Below are 18967 nucleotides of genomic sequence, written 5' to 3' on the forward strand. Positions count from 1 at the left end.
AAACTTGCGGTTGACTTGAGTATAAGTTTTACCCAGTCAGTTTATAACTTGATACTTTGAAATAAAAAGCTGCATCCCCTCAAGGTGATCCCTCTCCTGTCGCGTCTCAAACTTGGGTGTGATCCCTGGCTGTACGGCAGTATTAACAGGTTGGTTGAATGGCTGTAGACTTCCTTTTTCAGGAAAAGCAGACAATTTTGCTTAACAATTTGTCTGCTAAGCAGCAATGAGCAGGATACCAGTCACAAATTGTACATGTGGCAGGACAGTTTTGCTGGTCGCCTTATTCTGGTAAGCAGAATTTTCTTGTGCTTAAGACTCACCATGCTTAGGGTCTTGGCAATAACCTTGAGGATCGCTGAGGCAACGGGCGTCGCCTTCGCTAAGATTCTGGGCAGGAGAATCTTCTGAATTCGCTGATGGGAGACAAGAAAAATAGAAGAACTCTTAAAGATTGGTTATATAAGTGTTTATGATCAGGAACAAAATCTTTGAAAACGAGTTGCTACAAATTCCAAATTTGTCTTGAGAAATACTTCTTTCTGAAATAAATATGAATATTTTCTCGTGTAGGAACATTCGTGTAGGCAAATTCTTTTGGAAAGTACCGCGGGACTGAAAATGAGCCTGTGTTTGGTTGAACCATAGAAGGGGTGCGATGATAGTACTTGCACGCTCATGTACATGTATTTGGAGATGAAAATGGCTGACCATTTTGAGGGACTTGGCGGTCCACTAGAATTGCTGGCATATGGCCACAGGAACGTTCCTTAAGTATGCTCTGATCGTCTTCAGGAGAAACTCAAGTTGCCTGCCCCATGGCCGAAGGATGATGAAGTTTCCTCACTTACTGACAAGAATGTCTCTTTATCCTTGAACTCAAAGACGTGGGCCACCTCGCTCATGACGTGAAGGCATCTTGCGCTGGTTGTGTTCTCCTCTGAGAGGTGCAAGGCTTCCACGAGGAACTGACAGATGGGCTGCTTGAAGCGAGTGAATAGGGCAGACATCTTCAGCTGCTTGGCTAACGCAACATCTTGAATCTGGAATAAATGTGGGAAGTAGAAATACTGACACGTTGAGACCAATTAAGAACTCACTCTCTGCAGTGGTGAAGTTAGTAACGAGCATCCCCCGTACAAAGAAATACCGAGTTTATCACTGAACGGAGCATACATTAAAAAAAGAAAAACAGATTATGATTGATCGCAATCACAACGCAGCCACTTCAAGGTGAGGGCAACATTTAACTAATTTGGGCAGTCGATCAAAATCAACTGCCACCAAGAGCCATGTGTATCATCTACCAGGAGCCTTATCTTACCTTGACATAAGCAGCAGCTCTGACTAGTGCCGACTTGGATAGGAGTGACTCCAGGAGACTGATGATGACAACGAGTAGCAACTCTCCCTCAGCAACCCTGTCATAAACACGGTGACAAACACGGTGACAAATGTACATTGAGAACAAATCTGACAGTTTAGCCTCAGCTAACTTCGACTCTGCGTTGAATTTCTATGCAATGTGTTGAGCATTGAATAGTTCCTCGCCAGAGCTTTGAGCTTGTGCTAAATGACCACAGAGTGGAGTATTTTGTAGGGCATGGAGGGTGTCTGATATGGGAGGGTTTGCAGCTACAAGGGGTAAGGGTCAACATACTTAAGCGAAAAAAAACAAAATAGACTTACATCCCTAATTCTGCAATGGTATGAACCACCGTCTCCTGTAGTCGGTTGTTCCCAGAGGCCTTTGCAGCCAAGAAGGCGGACTTGAGCCGTGCCACCACAGCTTGGTCGTTGGCGTTGTTGGATCTATGCCCACAACCAATCAGATACTTGATGTTTTTGCTGCAATGGGGGGAAAAGACAAGGGGGTTTATAATTGGTGTCAAATATTTTTGGGAATAAAACTGGGGTTACCTCATAAATGAACTTGATCACTGTAGCTTGCAAGCCTGAGGAAACCTGTAAACAAGGGTGCTTGCTACTGTATATGAACCAGAAACACAAGAGTTAACCCCTACTATTTTGCGATAAATGTTCCAATTTGTTTTATGTGCACAACCAATCCTAGTACATGTACATCAGTCCTAGGGCCTGTTGTCCCACCCAAGGACACAAGGACACAAGTTTCACGACCAGGACTCGAACCCACACTTTGCTGATCAAAAACACCAGAGCTTGAATCCGGTGCTCTTAATTGCTCGGTCATGGCATGCCACAAGTTTTCAATTTGTTAACTGATTCTTTTTTTAGATAGTAAGACTGCATGGCTCTTTCCCTTCTGAAGTGAGTTAGAAACAAAGATTTCTGACACTGTTTTTGACAACCTCATTTTTCACATCCTTACCTGAACTCAACTCTGAGATCGTAACTCCTGTCTTCGATCAGGTCCAGGCAGGACACCAGGAATTTAGTGACGGCCGTGTTGGGTCTTAAAAGATCGAGATGGTTGAAGATGTGCTGGAAGCTTCTTAGGAATGCTGATAAGGGAAATCAAATATAACTCTCTCAGCTGTTAACAGATGCAATTACAGTTTATAAAAAAAATAGTTTTACAAAACATAATTATATTTATGAAAAAAATGTTTTTTTTTACAAGGATAGCCCCGGGGAATAACATGCCTGCCTTTTCACCCAGTGGAATAGGGACACAGTAACCGAAGGGTCTCCCCGGGGCTGTATTTATAGGGATAAGACCATAGAGTTATATATAAGAACTAGAGGGCGCACTGGCCGTTATTCGTGGCCCGACATGCACGCATGCAGTCATTTTCTAAGTTCACAAAAACAGCATCTCACAGCGTGTGTTTGTGCGTCCATTTTGTAAGGTGACAACACAGTATCGCGTAGCGTTCAATGAACACAAATTCCAACATGTACTTCATATTCAACGCGCGTACAGAATGGCGCGCGTGTCTCCTTGCGGTCCCGTCGCGTTTGTGTAAGCAGCATCACCAGTGCCCCCTCTAGGGACAAGACATAAGGGCTACTGAAGCATAAGTTCCTACTGACCCTGTTTGACGGTAATTCCATGAGACAGCAAGGCAAGGTAAGGCGTCACTACAGCCAGGGGCAAGACCTCATTGGATGTGGATTCTCCGGCGGGACACAGTGGGTCCTTATGACAAACGTTACAGCGTAGAGTCAGGATACTAGACAAGGGCTTTGTTGCGCGAGGGTCATCCGGCCTGAAAAGAATTAAAGAACGAAAAACATACAAAAAAGATCTTTCAAGAACATTTGCCAAAGGATTCAGCTGCATAAGGTCCCACTCAAGGGATGTATACTCTCCAGGGAGCTGAGAAAGATTAAAAGGAATGTTATTGGCTCCATGACCAGCCGTCGATTTCACCAAACTCATCCTAACTTAGGATTAATCCTAGGGCATAGGACGAGTTCAGTTTCGTATCCTTAGGTCGCATTGAACCCATCCTAAGTTAGGACGGGTTACTCATCCTAAATCGAGTATTTATTTTAAAATTTGTTTTATTATTCTTACATACCTGTGGATAGTGACGCTTCTACAGATGACACATGAGATGGCACCGATGCTTCTCCCAAGCTCTTCAAGAACATCCACAGACTTGTCCTTCAACATGCCACTGTACAAGTAAGAAAAGCCAAAGATAGAATAAAGGATGTTGGTTTAAAAAGTGTGGGAGTAACCCCAGAAATTACACAGATGCAGGAAGGGTCCACTTGTTCCATTAAAGCAAACAAGCCTTCTCGGTGCCGAACTTACTGTACGTGATCATGAAGAAGATGTTGTGAGTTCGCTCCTAGATTACTCAGAAGGAATGGGAAGGCCTTTACTGCAGTCACTCGTTGAGGTACTTTATTACTCCCCTGAAAAACACAAAAACCGATGAGAGATTAAAGTTAACATTGTAATGTCTAAAGCTTGACACAGTAGTTGTTGGTTCATAGATTGGTTGGTTTATTGTGGTACATGCCCTGCTTCATGCATACAGTATAATGCAACCTCGTTCCCAGGGGTGATTGATCTCGCTGCGCCATTTTCCCCCAGCATGCCTTGCTCGATCATAACCCCTTGAAGTGTAACTCCAAAATATCCAAATATAAGGGATTTTACAATTAGTCCTGAGGTTGATCCGTTCTGTGTTGAGCGTTAGTCGTGCACACGCTGGATGCGCTGTGTGTAATAAAAATCATAAACTTGCTTTGAATACGTACATCTTTATACGCACGCGTTTCGGTGTATAGAGCTTTTTGGAGACGCACGGTGTTTCAAATTTTGCGCGTATATGATAGCCAATCAAAGACACGGATCAAAGACACGGTACGTCTCTAACCCAGGGGTTAGAGACGTACACAGAGCTAGCGTGATACGGCGCGCTGCCCATGGTAGCGAGGTTGAGTATAATGGTACAATGCGCTTATCAATGGGCTACTGTTTTAAAGATACAATCATTGCATGGGATGGTGGTCTCTATGCAATATTCATTAGTTAGGCTGGGTCATGATTGGAATGTTGGTGAGGAAATGTCTAGAATTGGGTAACTGCTAAGCATGTAGTGTAAGGATACTACAAGCATCACATAGCCAAATATCACTAAGCATGAATAAGCAGTTACAACACTGGTCATTCGATTGGCAATGCAGTGTGCAAATAGGCAGTTGTCAAAGTCATTGACTGTCCGTTTCCATGGGTTGGTTTGAAGATACTTCCCCTAACTGCAAGACTTACCACAGCTGCCTTGAAGATATGAATTCTCCACTTGGACGCAATCTCTTTTGGCAGCAATGCGAGGTGGAAGAGACAGAGGGCTTCCACTTCGTCATCTGAAAAGGTTGTTCACAAAATCATTATTGTTATTATTAATATAAGATAAGATAAGATAAGAATTTTGTTATCCCACACGGGGGATATTAAAACTGGCCTTGATTCAAACACAACAACTCAAATGCAAACAAATACAGGCAAATTGGAGAACTAAAAAAAAAAAAACAGTATCAAAGTAAACAACATACATGAGGCCTAGCCCAAGAGACACACAGAGTAGTTGCCAAATGGATTGCAGGCGTGTACCCACAGAAGTGTTTTTTTCGCGCCTATAATGCGTCACTTTTGAGACGCTCTCGTTACCAAATGTTTACAAAGGAGGTCATTTTTAAAAACAAGCCCTGTGGTCTTGTGGTTTCCCAAAAAAATTTGAGCCCTAGTTAAAAGATTGCTCAAGATTACCTATCTTATCAGCCAGGCTAGAACTAAGATCAGCCACCTCACGAGAGGACATCTCTCCTACAATTCTAAGATCGAGCCAGTTGGAATCCATCTGTTAACAGCAACAACAACAATACTCGCCATTGTTGAGTGGATTTTGATGTAAATTAATGGTCAGACAGCAGGAGGGTTAAATTATGTCATTTTTTAAGGTATAAACAGTCAAATATTTATAATCAGTGGTACTTACTGGTAACCAGGGAATCGACAGCATCCAAACAAAGGTGTACAGCTGGGAACCAGGCAGTTTTGTCAGATCTTGATATCACATAAAACAAAACAAAAACAACAACATTCTTTTAGTACACAAAACAAAACCTCATTGCAGATTCGAGCGAGACTTGCACGGTATTTTGCACTGTTGGATGTTTAATGAAATAAATAAATAAAGTGTTTTTTAATGTGTATGTTTATACGAGGCATGTGGCCAAATATTGCTGCAGCAGTACCGGTTTCATACCTACCTTGTGCAGCCAGCAGGGAACCGATGATCTGGATGATTTTCCTGAGGCCGATATCAACCACCGGCTCTTTGCAGTTGGCCAAGATCTGCAGAGCGACCACCAGGGAGGCGCAGAGCTCCCTCGAATGTTCGGCCGTCAGCCAGGCAGAGAGGATATCCGGATTGCTGCGGGCGACTCGGCTGCGAAGCTTAGATGACCTGGGGGTTCGGTCCGAGGGGTTCGAGGGAGGGTCTCTCGGGGGCTTCTTCAGGGCTACCAGAGAGCAGGATCGTAGGACGACCTCTAGGGCCACGCGGATTCCTTCTAAGATGTTTGGAAGCATTTCCTGGAAGTGTCGTGATCAAAGATAAATGGCGGCGTTATTTTTAAAATAATGATTGAAAGTCATAACTGGGAAAGTTGCATACTGTCTTGTGGACCACACACTTGAAGTTAGTGACGTTGTCAAGATTAGTCAAGGACAACCACCGGAAAAGTACCGTGCAGAACAAGGTTTTTTTCCCACCTGAAGTGGCCATTCAGCCTTATGAAATGGGTGATACCTCAAAAATCTAAACAAAAAAAGTAATAAAGACTTACTGCTTGAGCTGAGACTACACACTGGACAACATTTTTTTTTTACTGCTTGAGCCGAGGCTACATATTGGATTAGATAGTTACTGCTTGAGCAGAGGCTACACATTATATAAATACTTACTGCTTGAGCTGAGGCTACACATTGGATAACATTCTTTATACTGCTTGAGCCGAGGCTACATATTGGATAAGATACTTAATGCTTGAGCAGAGGCTACACATTAGATAAATACTCACTGTTTGAGCTGAGGCTACACACTGGATAACATTCTTTATACTGCTTGAGCCGAGGCTACATACTGGATAAGATACTTACTGCTTGAGCAGAGGCTACACGTTAGATAAATACTTACTGCTTGAGCTGAGGCTACACATTGGAAGAGGCTGATCAACTTCTCAATCACCTCCTTCAAGGTTGCAGAGTTCACAGCGTTGGTCGACGTCTCCTCTTCAGCTGAACTACTACTCGTTGCTTCCCTGAACATTGTTTAATAAGATCCCAAAAGGTTCAAAGTTAGAACAACCAAAACAGAAAAGTCATAGAGCACTCTTACACTAGGTGGTACCACAGTGAAAAGGGTGACCTGCAGGGTGCTTGCTCTGTGAACCAGAAACACCAGGAATGCGTTCCACTCACGCAAACGACTCGCAACTGTTCGCACAAACGTTTTTTATCTTGTCTTATCTTTTCTACATCGTTTCTTTAACTGATTAACTTTGTTACTTTAAATCTTCATTATAAATCACCGAAAATACAATGTTATTATGTTTGTGACAAAGGAATAATACTGTATGCTTGTCCGCTATTTTAAAAACCACTCGCCAACACCCCAGAAGTATGTTCGCCTAAAGTTGCCAACGTTCGCCAACAGTGGCAGCACACAACTCGTTCCACTTGAAATTGTTGGCGAGCGTGCGCAACTGTTGGCAACGTTTGCGTGAGTGGATTGCACCCCAGGGTTACTCTTACTCTTCCAAGATAAGTGTTCTGGGTTCTTTTACCACAACCAATCCTAGTATGCGGGACCTACTCACCCAGCCTTCAGTAACTTCTTCCCTGGCGTCCTGTGCAGTGTCAGACGCCTCGTCTTAGCCGGCCTCTCATCCCCGCTGCTCATGCAAGAACCAGTGGTTTCCATGGCAGCTGTTGCTAGGGAGAGGATGGCGTCTTTCCTGGTGACGCAACTGACTGACGAGGAGGATGCCAGGGTGGTTGGGTCATGGACGGCTGAAAATTCCTTCTGGATGGTTTTTAGAAGCGGTGCTACGATAAACTACACCGGAAAACAAACAAATCTATATTCAAAAAGGCTGGATAATTTCTTTGAGCAAGTATTCGTAAGTGTCATACTTTTTATATTTTGTCAAAGATTAAGTGACATTTATTAGTCTCAAGCCGGGGTCAGTCTTCACACGAAAGCAAAAGCGAAGCGACTTTTCTTGCCTCAAAATTAGGAAAAATATTATTGCCACCACCAAAATTTTGCTTTCGAGTGAAGTATGTAGCAGGCTCAGCATGACTGTAAAAATTGCAGCTTCTGGAAAATCCTTTACCTGAAGTTCTGAACTCTTTCCTAAGTTGCCAATGAGGGCGCTATTGATGACTTTCGTCTGTCGTTGTCTGATCATTTCCATAGACAGACAACGAGGGGGTGGCTGACTGTAGACGAACACAAGAATCTGACAAACAGCTTCTCTTAGTTCCACTTCAACAAATAAAAGAAAAATACAGATTTTTTTATTTTTCAATATTTCTTTAAAGGAACCAAACGCAACCCAAATCGTGAGCAGTTGGATGGAGATTTTCTTTACCCCTCCTACTTTTGTTTGCATTTTCTAGCAAGTTGACCTTCCATTTGTAAGCTTTCATTTGTGCAGATTGTGTAGGGGGGCACATCTGTGCACCAGTGGTGTAACCAGCCATTTTCATTTTGTTAGGGGGGAGGCAAAGATATAATTTTTGTAGTATTTTTTTTCTTCACATTTTTATTTATTTCTTTATTTATTTATTTATTTTTTTTTTGGGGGGGGGTTTATAATTGCCATTAATTTTTTACAAATACTTTTGATCAAATTTTAGGTCAAAAATGGTGGTCTTCACTAAAGATGTAGCTCAGCGACTAGCATGCAAATAAACGTCTAATCAAGTACCTCTCTGGAGTGAGGAGAGTCCACCAAGAGACAGATAGCGAGCCATGGTTTCCATGGTGACATTGATGACAGACGATGGGAGGCAGTAAGTCCGACGCTCCAGGCTCAGCGGGTAGATCTCCATCAGGCATCTAGCCATGCTCAACTCCAGGCCTTGTATGTCCCTTGTTAAAGGCAGTGGACACTATTGGTAATTACTCAAAATAATTATTAGCCTAAAACCTGTCTTGGTAACGAGTAATGGGGAGGTGTTGATAGTGTTAAACATTGTGAGAAATGGCTCCCTTTAAAGTAATGTAGTTTTCGAGAAAGAAGTAATTTTGATTTGAGACCTCAGAACTTGAGGTCTCGAAATCAAGCATATGAAAAGCACACGACAAGGCAGTTTTTTCTTTCATTATTATCTCCCAACTTTGACGACCAATTGAGCTCAAATTTTCACAGGTTCGTTATTTTATGCATATGTTGAGATACACCAATAATACGAGTGAGAAGACTGGTCTTTGCCAATTACCAAAAGTGTCCAGTGTCTTGTTAAGGTTTAAAAACAGAAAAGTCTCCTTACCAGAAGATGAATATGGTCGAATTTGGGTGCCATTTCCGAATAGTAATGGTAATAGTTATTTAATTTAAAAATAAATAAACAATTATGATTAGAGGATTTGCAAATGGCAATTCAACCATTCTCTGCAATTTCTTTTAATATCTTCACGTTCGCCATCACATCAAGTATTTGCACCTGCCTTTTCTGAACTAGCTAACAAAAAAAGATTATCTCATATGTATACAAAAAGAGCATTGGCGGCGATTTTACACAGATATGGAAAGGTTAACACCATGTTATAACTATCTCTTATGAGTTTAGGTGGTTCTGAAAAGAATCGTTGGTTTCGATCAGTATGCTCTGATCGTCTTCTGATTGGTGTTACCACAAACCTTTCCATATCGATTTCCACCATGCAAAGTTTCAAATCCTACTGATTTTATCCCCCGAAGAGATTATCCCTCCGAGCTAATCTGGATTACGTATTCTACTCACTCATATCCCTCTAATCCGTCCGCAGAGAAGCGAAGGGAGAGCAGACACATGATGTACTCCAGGAGCTTATCCAGAACGTCTTGAAGGGGAACGCATCCCAAGGTGAAGAGCTTAGCCACAACGTCCATGGTAGCCTGATGGGTGGAAGGAAATTTAACCATCAATGTACGCTACATGGTTGGTAATGGTCCTAGGAGGAAAAAAACCTTAAAGGCAGTGGACACTATTGGTAATTACTCAAAATAAGTATTAGCATAAAACCTTACCTGGTAACGATCAATGGAGAGCTGTTGATAGTAAAAACACATTGTGAGAAATGATTTCGAGACCTCAGATTTAGAATTTGAGGTCTCGAAATCAGGCATCTGAAAGCACCCAACTTTGTGTGACAAGGGTGTTTTTTCCTTTCATTATTATCAACTCCCACGACGGATTGAGCTTAAATTTGTACATGTTTGTTATTTTATGCATATGTTGAGATACACCAAGTCTTTGACAATTACCAATAGTGTCCAGTGTCTTTAAAGGCCTTGGCTCAATTTCACAAAGCATGTAAGCACAACAACTTGCTAAGGGGGCGTAAATCAAATAAAAATACTTTTCACAATAATTTGGTTTTCCACCCTACTTACCTGCTTAACTTCATACTGTCCAGCATTGAACTGTAGTAACAACGTATTCCAAATGCCACGTTCTTGATGACATGGTGTGATGGAGAGATCAAATGCCATTTCACCCAATATCTTACTGCATCAAAAAGAAGGGGGAAAACAGAGCATTAACTTTCAAAACTGTTATTTAATTACTCACAACCATATTTATGGCATGTCATGGGCAAGCTGTTTAGCACATCAAATTGTTCTGGTGGTTAAGTCATAGAGATGTGGATTCGAGTCCCGGTCATGTAACATGTGTTGTTGAGTAAGATGCTTTACTACAGTTGCTTCTCTTCACCCGGAGGTATAAATGGGTACCTGTTAGGGTAAATGTTGATAATGTATTTGAAAAAGACTTCCGAGCGCCATGGCAGCCCGGGGCTGTATACTCCACAGGGAACTGAGAATGATTAGCCGACAGTCTTCTCCTGAAGTTGAGCAGAGTTTACTGCTCGAAACGTCGATACCACACCGGCTCTTTTCAAAGCCAACACTTCCACAAAAGAGATTTACACATGGTTGTACCCGCAAGGTTAAAACAATTTTATAGTTTCTTCCTACATATTTGCTAAGTTGTATTTTTGCTTAACATCTTTATGAAATTAGGCCCGGGCACTTATGAGCCCTAAGCAAATTGATACACTACAGTAAAATGCACTTTATAAGAACTAGTTATTATTCATAGATACCTCAGACAGTTTCGCTATTCCTATTGGTGGAGAGCACGTCACATGGGTGTGTATAAACCTTTGTTTATGACCAGTAAAAAGTGTTGAAACATGGGCGTGACACGCGAGTTTGCACCTGTGCTTATAACACAGTTTCTTCATTCCTATTGGTCGAGAGCAACGGCCGAGACAGTTGTGCCACATCACGCGATACGCGCACAGCATTCCCTTATAAGGAGTTGTTTACCCAAGGGCCTTGAATGGGCCTTACCATTTCATAGCTGGAGGGGTGTTGTGTTGAAAGAAATCATTGAAAAATTAAAAATTTTGCATTTATTTTAATTTTTGACCGTAAGTGTTGATGTTTTTTGACCGAAAAGGTATTTATGAATGGGAATCAAAGTGTGTTGAATTGGTTTTCAACTCGTGGTTTAAACCCGCCGAGGCCTGGTTCTTGATAATTTACCTCGACTTCGTCTCGGTAAAATTATCAAGAACCAGGCCTTATTGATTCCCTTATTTATAGACCATTATTTATGTTTTGTTCAAACTTACGTGAGAGCCAACTGCAGCAGATTGCAATTTGTGAAGTACTTCAAAGTGATGGATTTTGGGCTGGTGTAGATGCCAGACATGTCTTCAATATCCTTAAGATACAAAACAAATTTGGGGAGACTCTGTTATCATGAACCAAATAAATACAATGAAATCACGCTAAAGATGGTTCAAACTTTTTGTTTTAATGTAGGTCTGCCCCAAACAAGGCTAAAACCTAAAATGCCAAACCCCAAAAGGCCTGGGCCCAATTTCATAGAGCTGCTAAGCACAACAATTTGCTAAGCATGAAATGTTTGCCTTGATAAAAACAGGATTTCCCAACCAAATTATCTACGTGATTTTCAAGATAGCCATACAACAGCTGAATACAAGTAACTAGGAAATGCAACAAAATGGAAATTCGGTTGGTAATCCTGTTTTTACCAAGGAAGAAATTTCATGCTAAGCAAATTTTCGTGCTTAGCAGCTCTATGAAATTGGGCCCTGGTATTAATAATATTAATTAACAAGGTTACTCTTTTATGAGATATCGCCCAACATCACAAGGCCGGATGGGCACTTTAAGTTTAGGGCTACACTTAACTGATTTGGGCTGACGACACAAATCAACTGTCACCTGGGGTATATTGCGACCTACTTCTGGGGCTGAAACAGGGTTACCCCTTCACAGTCCAACAATGTAAGCATGAGTATCATCTACCACTCACGCCACTGATTTATTAGTAAGAGCATTACGCATACCTGTAAGCTGCTTAGCTGGTTCCCGTCGACAATGAAGCGTTGGATTTCCAGGGGGATGTCAAGTTCATCTCTCTCCCCTGCAGAAAAGTTGTGTTTGACGGCAGTTGATACATCTAGGACATAAAATATTATTTCGTGAATGGAATTAGTAGATCCACACAGGGGTTCAAAACAGGAATTCTAGTTCAAAATAGGGAATTCTAGTTCTAGAATTGTGGCACTGTCTTGCACAAAATGGCAAGAAACAGGGCCTAGTTTCATAGAGCTACTTTTAAGTATCAAAAGCAGAAAAGCTCAAGAGCAGACAATATTGCTTGAGAAATTTCTGCTCAGCAAAAAAAGAACTGGATACCAGTCACAAAATATGTTACATTGTGACACAGTAATTTGTCTTGCAACATTAATCTGGCAAGCATATCTTAGTAAGATATCAGTAAGTATATTTTGAAACTTTGCATGGTGGGAGTATAATTAGGTGAGGTTTTGCCGTAGCACTGTGTGTCAATCTTTTTAAAGCAGCGTTGGTTCTGAAAAGAATTGGTGATGCTACTGCAAACCGCACCTAATTATACAAATCCCACTTTCTATTACCATTATAAATAATAACAAAATGCAAGGGTAGGGAAGTGGATTAATCTGCGCCACACATCTGGGAAGTCTCTACCGCTCAATCTTAGTTGTTGTGGTTATATCACAAAACTCAAATCTCTTCTCAAAACTTAGGTTATGTCACAGGTTTTCAAGGACTAATTTAGTTGTGCCTGTTTTGTTTCGTTTATTTTTTGGTTTTCCAGCGTCTTGAACACCCAGCAGGGTGGATATGTGCGCAGTACAAGTCTACTATTATTATTAGTAATAGTTTCACCTGCTGCAAGCTCACAGAGTTCGTTCAAGAGTTCCGTGAAGGACGGCGGGTCTTTGTACTTGACGGCCTGCAGTAGAGCAACAATGATCTGGATGACTTGATCATGGAGGGTTAGGCAGAAATAATCGTTCAGGATTCTCATCAGACGGGACAGAAGCCACATGTTCAGTCCTGTGCAATTACAAAGAAGCGAATTATTCAATGACAATAACAATCATAATAATAACTACCTCTTATATAGCACATTTTACAATAACCGTACCAATGCGGTTTCAATTCTTTTTTATATGAACAATATGAGCAATGTCTGGGCATTCAGTGACGATGATTCAGAAATGAGTAGTCTTTAAAAGGGTCATAACAGCAATCTCTTGACATTCAGGTCTGCCATTCCGTCTCGTACCTTTGCATATGTAGTACTCCGGATCTTGAGGGGCCTGTAGCTGAGGTCTCACTGGGCCCATGGTTTCGTTAGCGTTGAACGCTGCGGCGCTGTTTCCCACAAACAGACGTGGAAACTTTTGGATGCAGTGGTTCACAAAGTTGAGGACTGACACCGTGACTGGGGTGCCGCTCGTTTCCTTTGACAACTCCAGAGAAACTATGACAAGAGAACAAACATAAATTGCACGGTTACTTAAAGCCAGTATACACTTTCGGTAAACAGTATTGTCCAAGTCCCACACTTCGTGTATCACAACTTATGTATAGAATAACAAACTTGTGAAAATTTAGGCTCAATCGGACGTCGGAGTCCGGAGAAAATAACGGGAAAACCCACTCTTGTTTTCGCACGGTTTGCCGTGTCATGACATGTGTTTCAAATAAATCCGGAATTCTCGCTATCGAGAATTGATATTGTTTTAATGTTTTCTCAAAAAGTAAAGCATTTCATGGAACAATATTTCAAGAGAAGTCTTTCACCATTACCTTCTGTAAACCCTGTAAATTATTTGTAAATCTGTGAACTTTTTCTTTTTATTTCTGTACCGAAGGTGTATAATGGCTTTAATAAATGGTTTAATAATAGTTTACAAGAAGAATGGTAGCTTCTTACAAAGGGCTTCTAAAACTAGTGAAGTTTACTACTCAACTAGTCGCTCTTCAATACTAGTCGAGACTTATTTTAAAGGCAGTGGACACTTCTGGTAATTACTCAATATAATTATTAGCATAAAACTTTACTTGGTGACGAGTATGGAGAGCTGTTGTTAGTATAAAACATTGCGAGAGTACGGCTCCCTCTGAAGTAACGTAGTTTTTGAGAAAGAAGTAGATTTTCACGAATTTGATTTTGAGACTTCCAGTTTAGAATTTGAGGTCTCGAAATCAAGCATCTGAAAGCACACAACTTCGTGTGACAAGGGTGTTTTTTTCTTTCATAATTATCTTGCAACTCTGACGACCAATTGGGCTCAAGTCTTCACAGGTTTGTTATTTTATCCATATGTTGAGATACACCAAGTGAGAAGACTGGTCTTTGACAATTACCAATAGTGCCCAGTGTCTTTAAATTCCCAAAATGAATTGCGACATAATGTTTGCTGCAGACGCAATTATAGTAAAATTCACGCTGAAAGAATTGAAGGATTGTGTCTCTGATGTTTGATTGTGTTTCATAAGAAAATCATGTTGTCTTGAATAGTTGTGAACGACACAATTGGTTCACCAAACAGGTAGTGGTGACTATTTTTGTAGTAGTCATGACTAATTTTTTAGTAGTTGAGGCAGCACAATTAACCGAGTAGTTGAGAAATGGTAGTCGCGACTTGACTTAGCAATCAATAGTTGCACTAGTCACCCAGGCCTACTAACAATTAACAAGATGCACAGTAAACATACTTCTCTGTAGGTCAGTATTCTTGTCGACGAGGTCACAGATGGTTTTACGGATTGTCTTCAGAGCTACTGTCTGCTGCTGCTGCGTACATGATGAGCTGATCAGATAATAAACAATAACAACAAGATAAATCAGCTGTTTTTCATAATTTCGGCCATTAAAGAAAACTGGAGTAAGAGACATCATAAGGACAATAAAAAACGTTAAATGGAGATGGACTGGACACACTGCCCGAAGAAACGAAAATAGATGGATAACAAGAATAATGGATTGCCAACCAATGACTAGAAAAAGGAAAAGAGGTAGACATAAACTAAGAAGACACAAGGGCAGCTAGAACAATGAAAAATGAGTGTATGAGGGGAGCATGCAAGTACAAGAATTTAGTCTGGCATAAGGACACACGAAAAATACCAAACAAAGGGACAAAACAATACTATGCGGGTCAAGGACAACAAAAGTAAACTAAATCACTGTTGCCCGGAAGCATGTTGTCCAACACATAGTAAAAAATGAAATCTGGAAAAGAAAAAGAGGCCAAAGCAATCAGGAAAAGGGGGAAAGATCAAGTTCCAAACCTTAGTGAATTGAATTAATTTATTAGACCCGTGCATAACCCAAAATGCTACACAGACGCTGAGCTCATTGCATGTTTTTTACACACAAAGAACAGCTATTGTCCAATCAATTGTCTCCTTTGACCACGGTGAGGGTGTTTATGACCCCAATGAGGGTGCTTTTTGAGGATGTTTGAGTTTTTCCCACTTACAATTGTGTGTCTTTCATGATGTCTAGAGCAGCTTGAAGGGTACCCAAGTTAGACCCAGACATCCCTGGTGCTGAATTTGAAGATGTTGAAGCCATCATTCTGAAAGACTTGAAGAGGCACGACCAGCTGGAGGCAAGACCTTATCAGCTACATGTGTAGATCAATCTGTACAATGAGCAGCTTTAAAGGCAGTGGACACTATTGGTAATTACTCAAAATAATTATTAGCATAAAACCTTACTTGGTAACGAGTAATGGGGAGAGGTTGGTAGTATAAAACATTGTGAGAACCGGCTCCCTCTGAAGTGGAGTAGTTTTTGAGAAAGAAGTAATTTTTGACGAATTTGATTTCGAGACCTCAAGTTTAGAATTTGTGGTCTCGAAATCAAGCATCTGAAGGCACACAACTTCGTGTGACAAGGGTGTTTTTTTCTTTCATAGTTATCTCGCAACTCCGACGACCAATCGAGCTCAAATTTTCACAGGTTTGTTATTTTATGCATATGTTGAGAGACAGCAAGTGAGAAGGCTGGTTTTTGACATTTACCAATAGTGTCCACTGGCTTTAACAATAAAAACATAATCCAGTTGAATAAAAAAAGGCAATAAAATATCAGTAATTACTGATTTATAAACCATTCTTCAACTAGGCCTACACAGTGAACAGTGGTAAACTTATCATGTTTTTGTAGAGCGTAATAAAGTTACAACTGAACCCCTCAAAACTAAACTCTGTTCGTGATACCATATCAAATTTAACATTAAAGAATTCCAAATAAAATGTTCTGTAACTTCTTGACATTCGTCCTTACATTAAAAAGATTTATCAAGGTAGGATCTCTGTTACTGTATCCCGCCACCACGTTTCAAAAATTTTTACCCCCCAAAAAGAATAGCTTATTATCATTTTTTATTTGTTGACAGAACTAGATTCATTAAGGAAATTCTTAGTAAAGTTAAGACATAACAAATGAAAAAGTTGTGGCACTAGCAGAAGTTGCCAAATAACATTAGTGTTAATATTCGGACTCCGGCGTAGTGTTAGTACTGCAGTACGTTTTGAGTACAGTGTAGGACCGGTAGTGTTACATACTGTGACAAGTCCCGAGTGTCTGACCAGTGACACCGACGACAGTGAGTGACCGCTGACGGTGACACTGTGTCCGAAAATAAGGAATGATTCACACAAGAAATAACAACTAAAAACCGTAAACAGAGTGACCATAAAGTATGAAACTTACAGCTCTTGTAAGAAGACTCTTAATTCCTGGCAAAGTTGGGACATAAAACATATTAAACTCATGAAACTGGAGAGCAAAACTCAACTTCACAAGTTTTTGTTGACTTTCGCGGCGCATGGAAGTGTATGAATGGTACCTGCTGGCCCTAGCAGAGTTTGGTACAAAAATAAACTCTTTAAAATGAGCACCAGACTAAAATAGTGCGCCCTCTAGAGCCGTTTTTCTTAGACGTCAAACCACTGTTGCATCGTCGCTTTAGGAAGACTTGTCTTCAAACGTAGGCCAACAGCGTTATCCCTGTGGCGAAACTGAACACTGAAATTGTCATGTAATATGCAGAACTGCAGACTTATGAGTATTCTGTGAATAATAGCTAAGCTAATCTAGACTAAGAAGAGAATTGTTGTTATGACTTTTATGAATTCCTTCAAGTAAAGTTTTGTCTGGTTGTTTGTTTGTTTTATTTCCATTCCCCCCTAATATCATTCCCTTATTTCGTCATAGGGCCTACAGATAATAATGATCACCACAGTAATGTAACAACTACTGGACAATTTTTGTATTGTCAAAGACCAGTGTTTTTACATGGTGTATTCCAGCATAATGCATGTGAAAATTTTGACTCAATTGGTTATCGAAGTTGCAAGAGAAAGAGAAAAACTTTGTTGCACAATTCTTTAGTGCTTCTGACAAAATACCAAAGTGCCTTTGAGTCAGTGGTCTACGCATACGGGTGGTAATTAAATAATTTATTCTGGACACTATTGGTAATTGCCAAAGACCAGTCTTCTCACTTGGTTTATCTCAACATTTGCATAAAATAACAATTTGTGAAAATTTGAGCTCAGTTGGTCGTCGAAGTTGCGAGAAAATAATGAAAGAAAAAAACACCCTTGTCACACGAAGTTGTGTGCGTTCAGATGCTTAAATTTTGAGACCTCAAATTCTAAATCTGAAGTCTTGAAATCAAATTCGTGGAAAATTTCTCCCTTCTCGAAAACTACTCCACTTCTGAGGGAGCTGTTTCTCAGACTGTTTTATACCATCAACCTGAGTGTCCCATTTACTCGTGACCAAGTAAGGTTTTATGCTAATAAATATTTTGAGTAATTACCAATAGTACGGTCCACTGCATAAACCTAATTGAGGCTAAGTTTTTCTTGTTTTGTCAGCCAGCATAAACCTGTATAATATTCATAATACAATTAACCGTCCTTTGAAAATGGTAGGCCCTTCTAGGCTTTTCGTTATGCTGGGCCAAAACAAATTTCGAAAAAATGAAAATCGAAACATAATGGAGTATTGATTTTCTGACTGGGATTGGTCTCGGAAGATGCCTCCATTTACAAAACTTCACACAGGCGTTTGTCACCGATTCGTTTTTATTGCTGCACTTTTGTCAGTGCAAAAGTCATTGAGTTTTGGTGACCGCCTTATAATAATAATAATAAATAATAATAAGACGTGTAATGCGCACATATCCACCCTGCTGGGTGCTTCCTTGTGCACAACAGGCTCAAAGACCCACCCGCATAAATTGTTTCAAATTCGTATTATTTTGGATGATAACGTTTATCACCAACATGCTCTGAAACTATTAACAATCATTATATTATTCTCTCGTTGTGAATAGGGTGCTAACCGATTTTACTTTTTTAGTTTTATCCATGTCGCTCCAAGAGTCGGCTCGAACCTGCAAAACACACGCACTTCGACAAAACACTTCTAAAGGCACTTGACACTACTGGTAATTACTCGTTTAAAATTGTTAGCAGAAATTCTTACTTTTTGTAGAGAACAATGGAGCGAGCTGTTGATAGTATAAAACATTGTGAGCCTCTGTGAAGTCAACTTTTTGTAGAGAACAATGGAGCGAGCTGTTGATAGTATAAAACATTGTGAGCCTCTGTGAAGTCAACGCAGTTTTTCAGAAAGAGGAAATTTTTCACTCAAATAATAAGGCAAATTGCACAATTTTATGTGCATCTGCACACACATAAAATTGTGCAACAAGAGTGTTTTTTCTGCATGTTTTTTCTGGTAAATTCGATCACCAATTGGGCCCAATAATGTTCACAGGTTTGTTATTAAATGTATGCATTATGCTGGGATACATCAAGTGAAAATCTGGTCTTTGAAAATTACCAAACG

The 18967-nt window shown here is 40.4% G+C and overlaps 1 protein-coding gene across 3 annotated transcripts in view; it reads right to left on the reverse strand.

Annotated features, from left to right (window-relative positions):
* LOC117295504 (serine/threonine-protein kinase ATR-like) overlaps window positions 1-17009 on the reverse strand; it is a 41354-nt gene extending 24345 nt beyond the window's left edge. The window contains exons 1-25 of one of the 3 annotated variants that reach the window (XM_033778190.1): window positions 16817-17009; window positions 15576-15722; window positions 14809-14903; window positions 13370-13567; window positions 12967-13137; window positions 12102-12214; window positions 11358-11449; window positions 10111-10225; window positions 9479-9612; window positions 8440-8603; window positions 7843-7994; window positions 7324-7562; window positions 6642-6765; window positions 5713-6037; window positions 5439-5506; window positions 5210-5300; window positions 4712-4806; window positions 3746-3849; window positions 3507-3605; window positions 3016-3191; window positions 2351-2483; window positions 1690-1848; window positions 1325-1421; window positions 852-1043; window positions 324-416 (exon numbers count right to left, since the gene is read on the reverse strand). In XM_033778190.1, coding sequence (XP_033634081.1) covers window positions 324-416; window positions 852-1043; window positions 1325-1421; window positions 1690-1848; window positions 2351-2483; window positions 3016-3191; window positions 3507-3605; window positions 3746-3849; window positions 4712-4806; window positions 5210-5300; window positions 5439-5506; window positions 5713-6037; window positions 6642-6765; window positions 7324-7562; window positions 7843-7994; window positions 8440-8603; window positions 9479-9612; window positions 10111-10225; window positions 11358-11449; window positions 12102-12214; window positions 12967-13137; window positions 13370-13567; window positions 14809-14903; window positions 15576-15673 — 3327 coding nt within the window. In that variant the 5' untranslated portion in view covers window positions 15674-15722; window positions 16817-17009. Of the gene's footprint in view, window positions 1-323; window positions 417-851; window positions 1044-1324; window positions 1422-1689; window positions 1849-2350; window positions 2484-3015; window positions 3192-3506; window positions 3606-3745; window positions 3850-4711; window positions 4807-5209; window positions 5301-5438; window positions 5507-5712; window positions 6038-6641; window positions 6766-7323; window positions 7563-7842; window positions 7995-8439; window positions 8604-9478; window positions 9613-10110; window positions 10226-11357; window positions 11450-12101; window positions 12215-12966; window positions 13138-13369; window positions 13568-14808; window positions 14904-15575; window positions 15756-16816 lie in introns of all 3 variants that reach the window. The other 2 variants (XM_033778189.1, XM_033778188.1) reach the window with 2 other exon arrangements.
* Window positions 17010-18967: the final 1958 nt, after the last annotated feature.

This window comes from Asterias rubens, chromosome 10 (assembly GCF_902459465.1).
Source record: "Asterias rubens chromosome 10, eAstRub1.3, whole genome shotgun sequence".
In the NCBI taxonomy this organism is placed as follows: Eukaryota; Metazoa; Echinodermata; class Asteroidea; order Forcipulatida; family Asteriidae; genus Asterias; species Asterias rubens.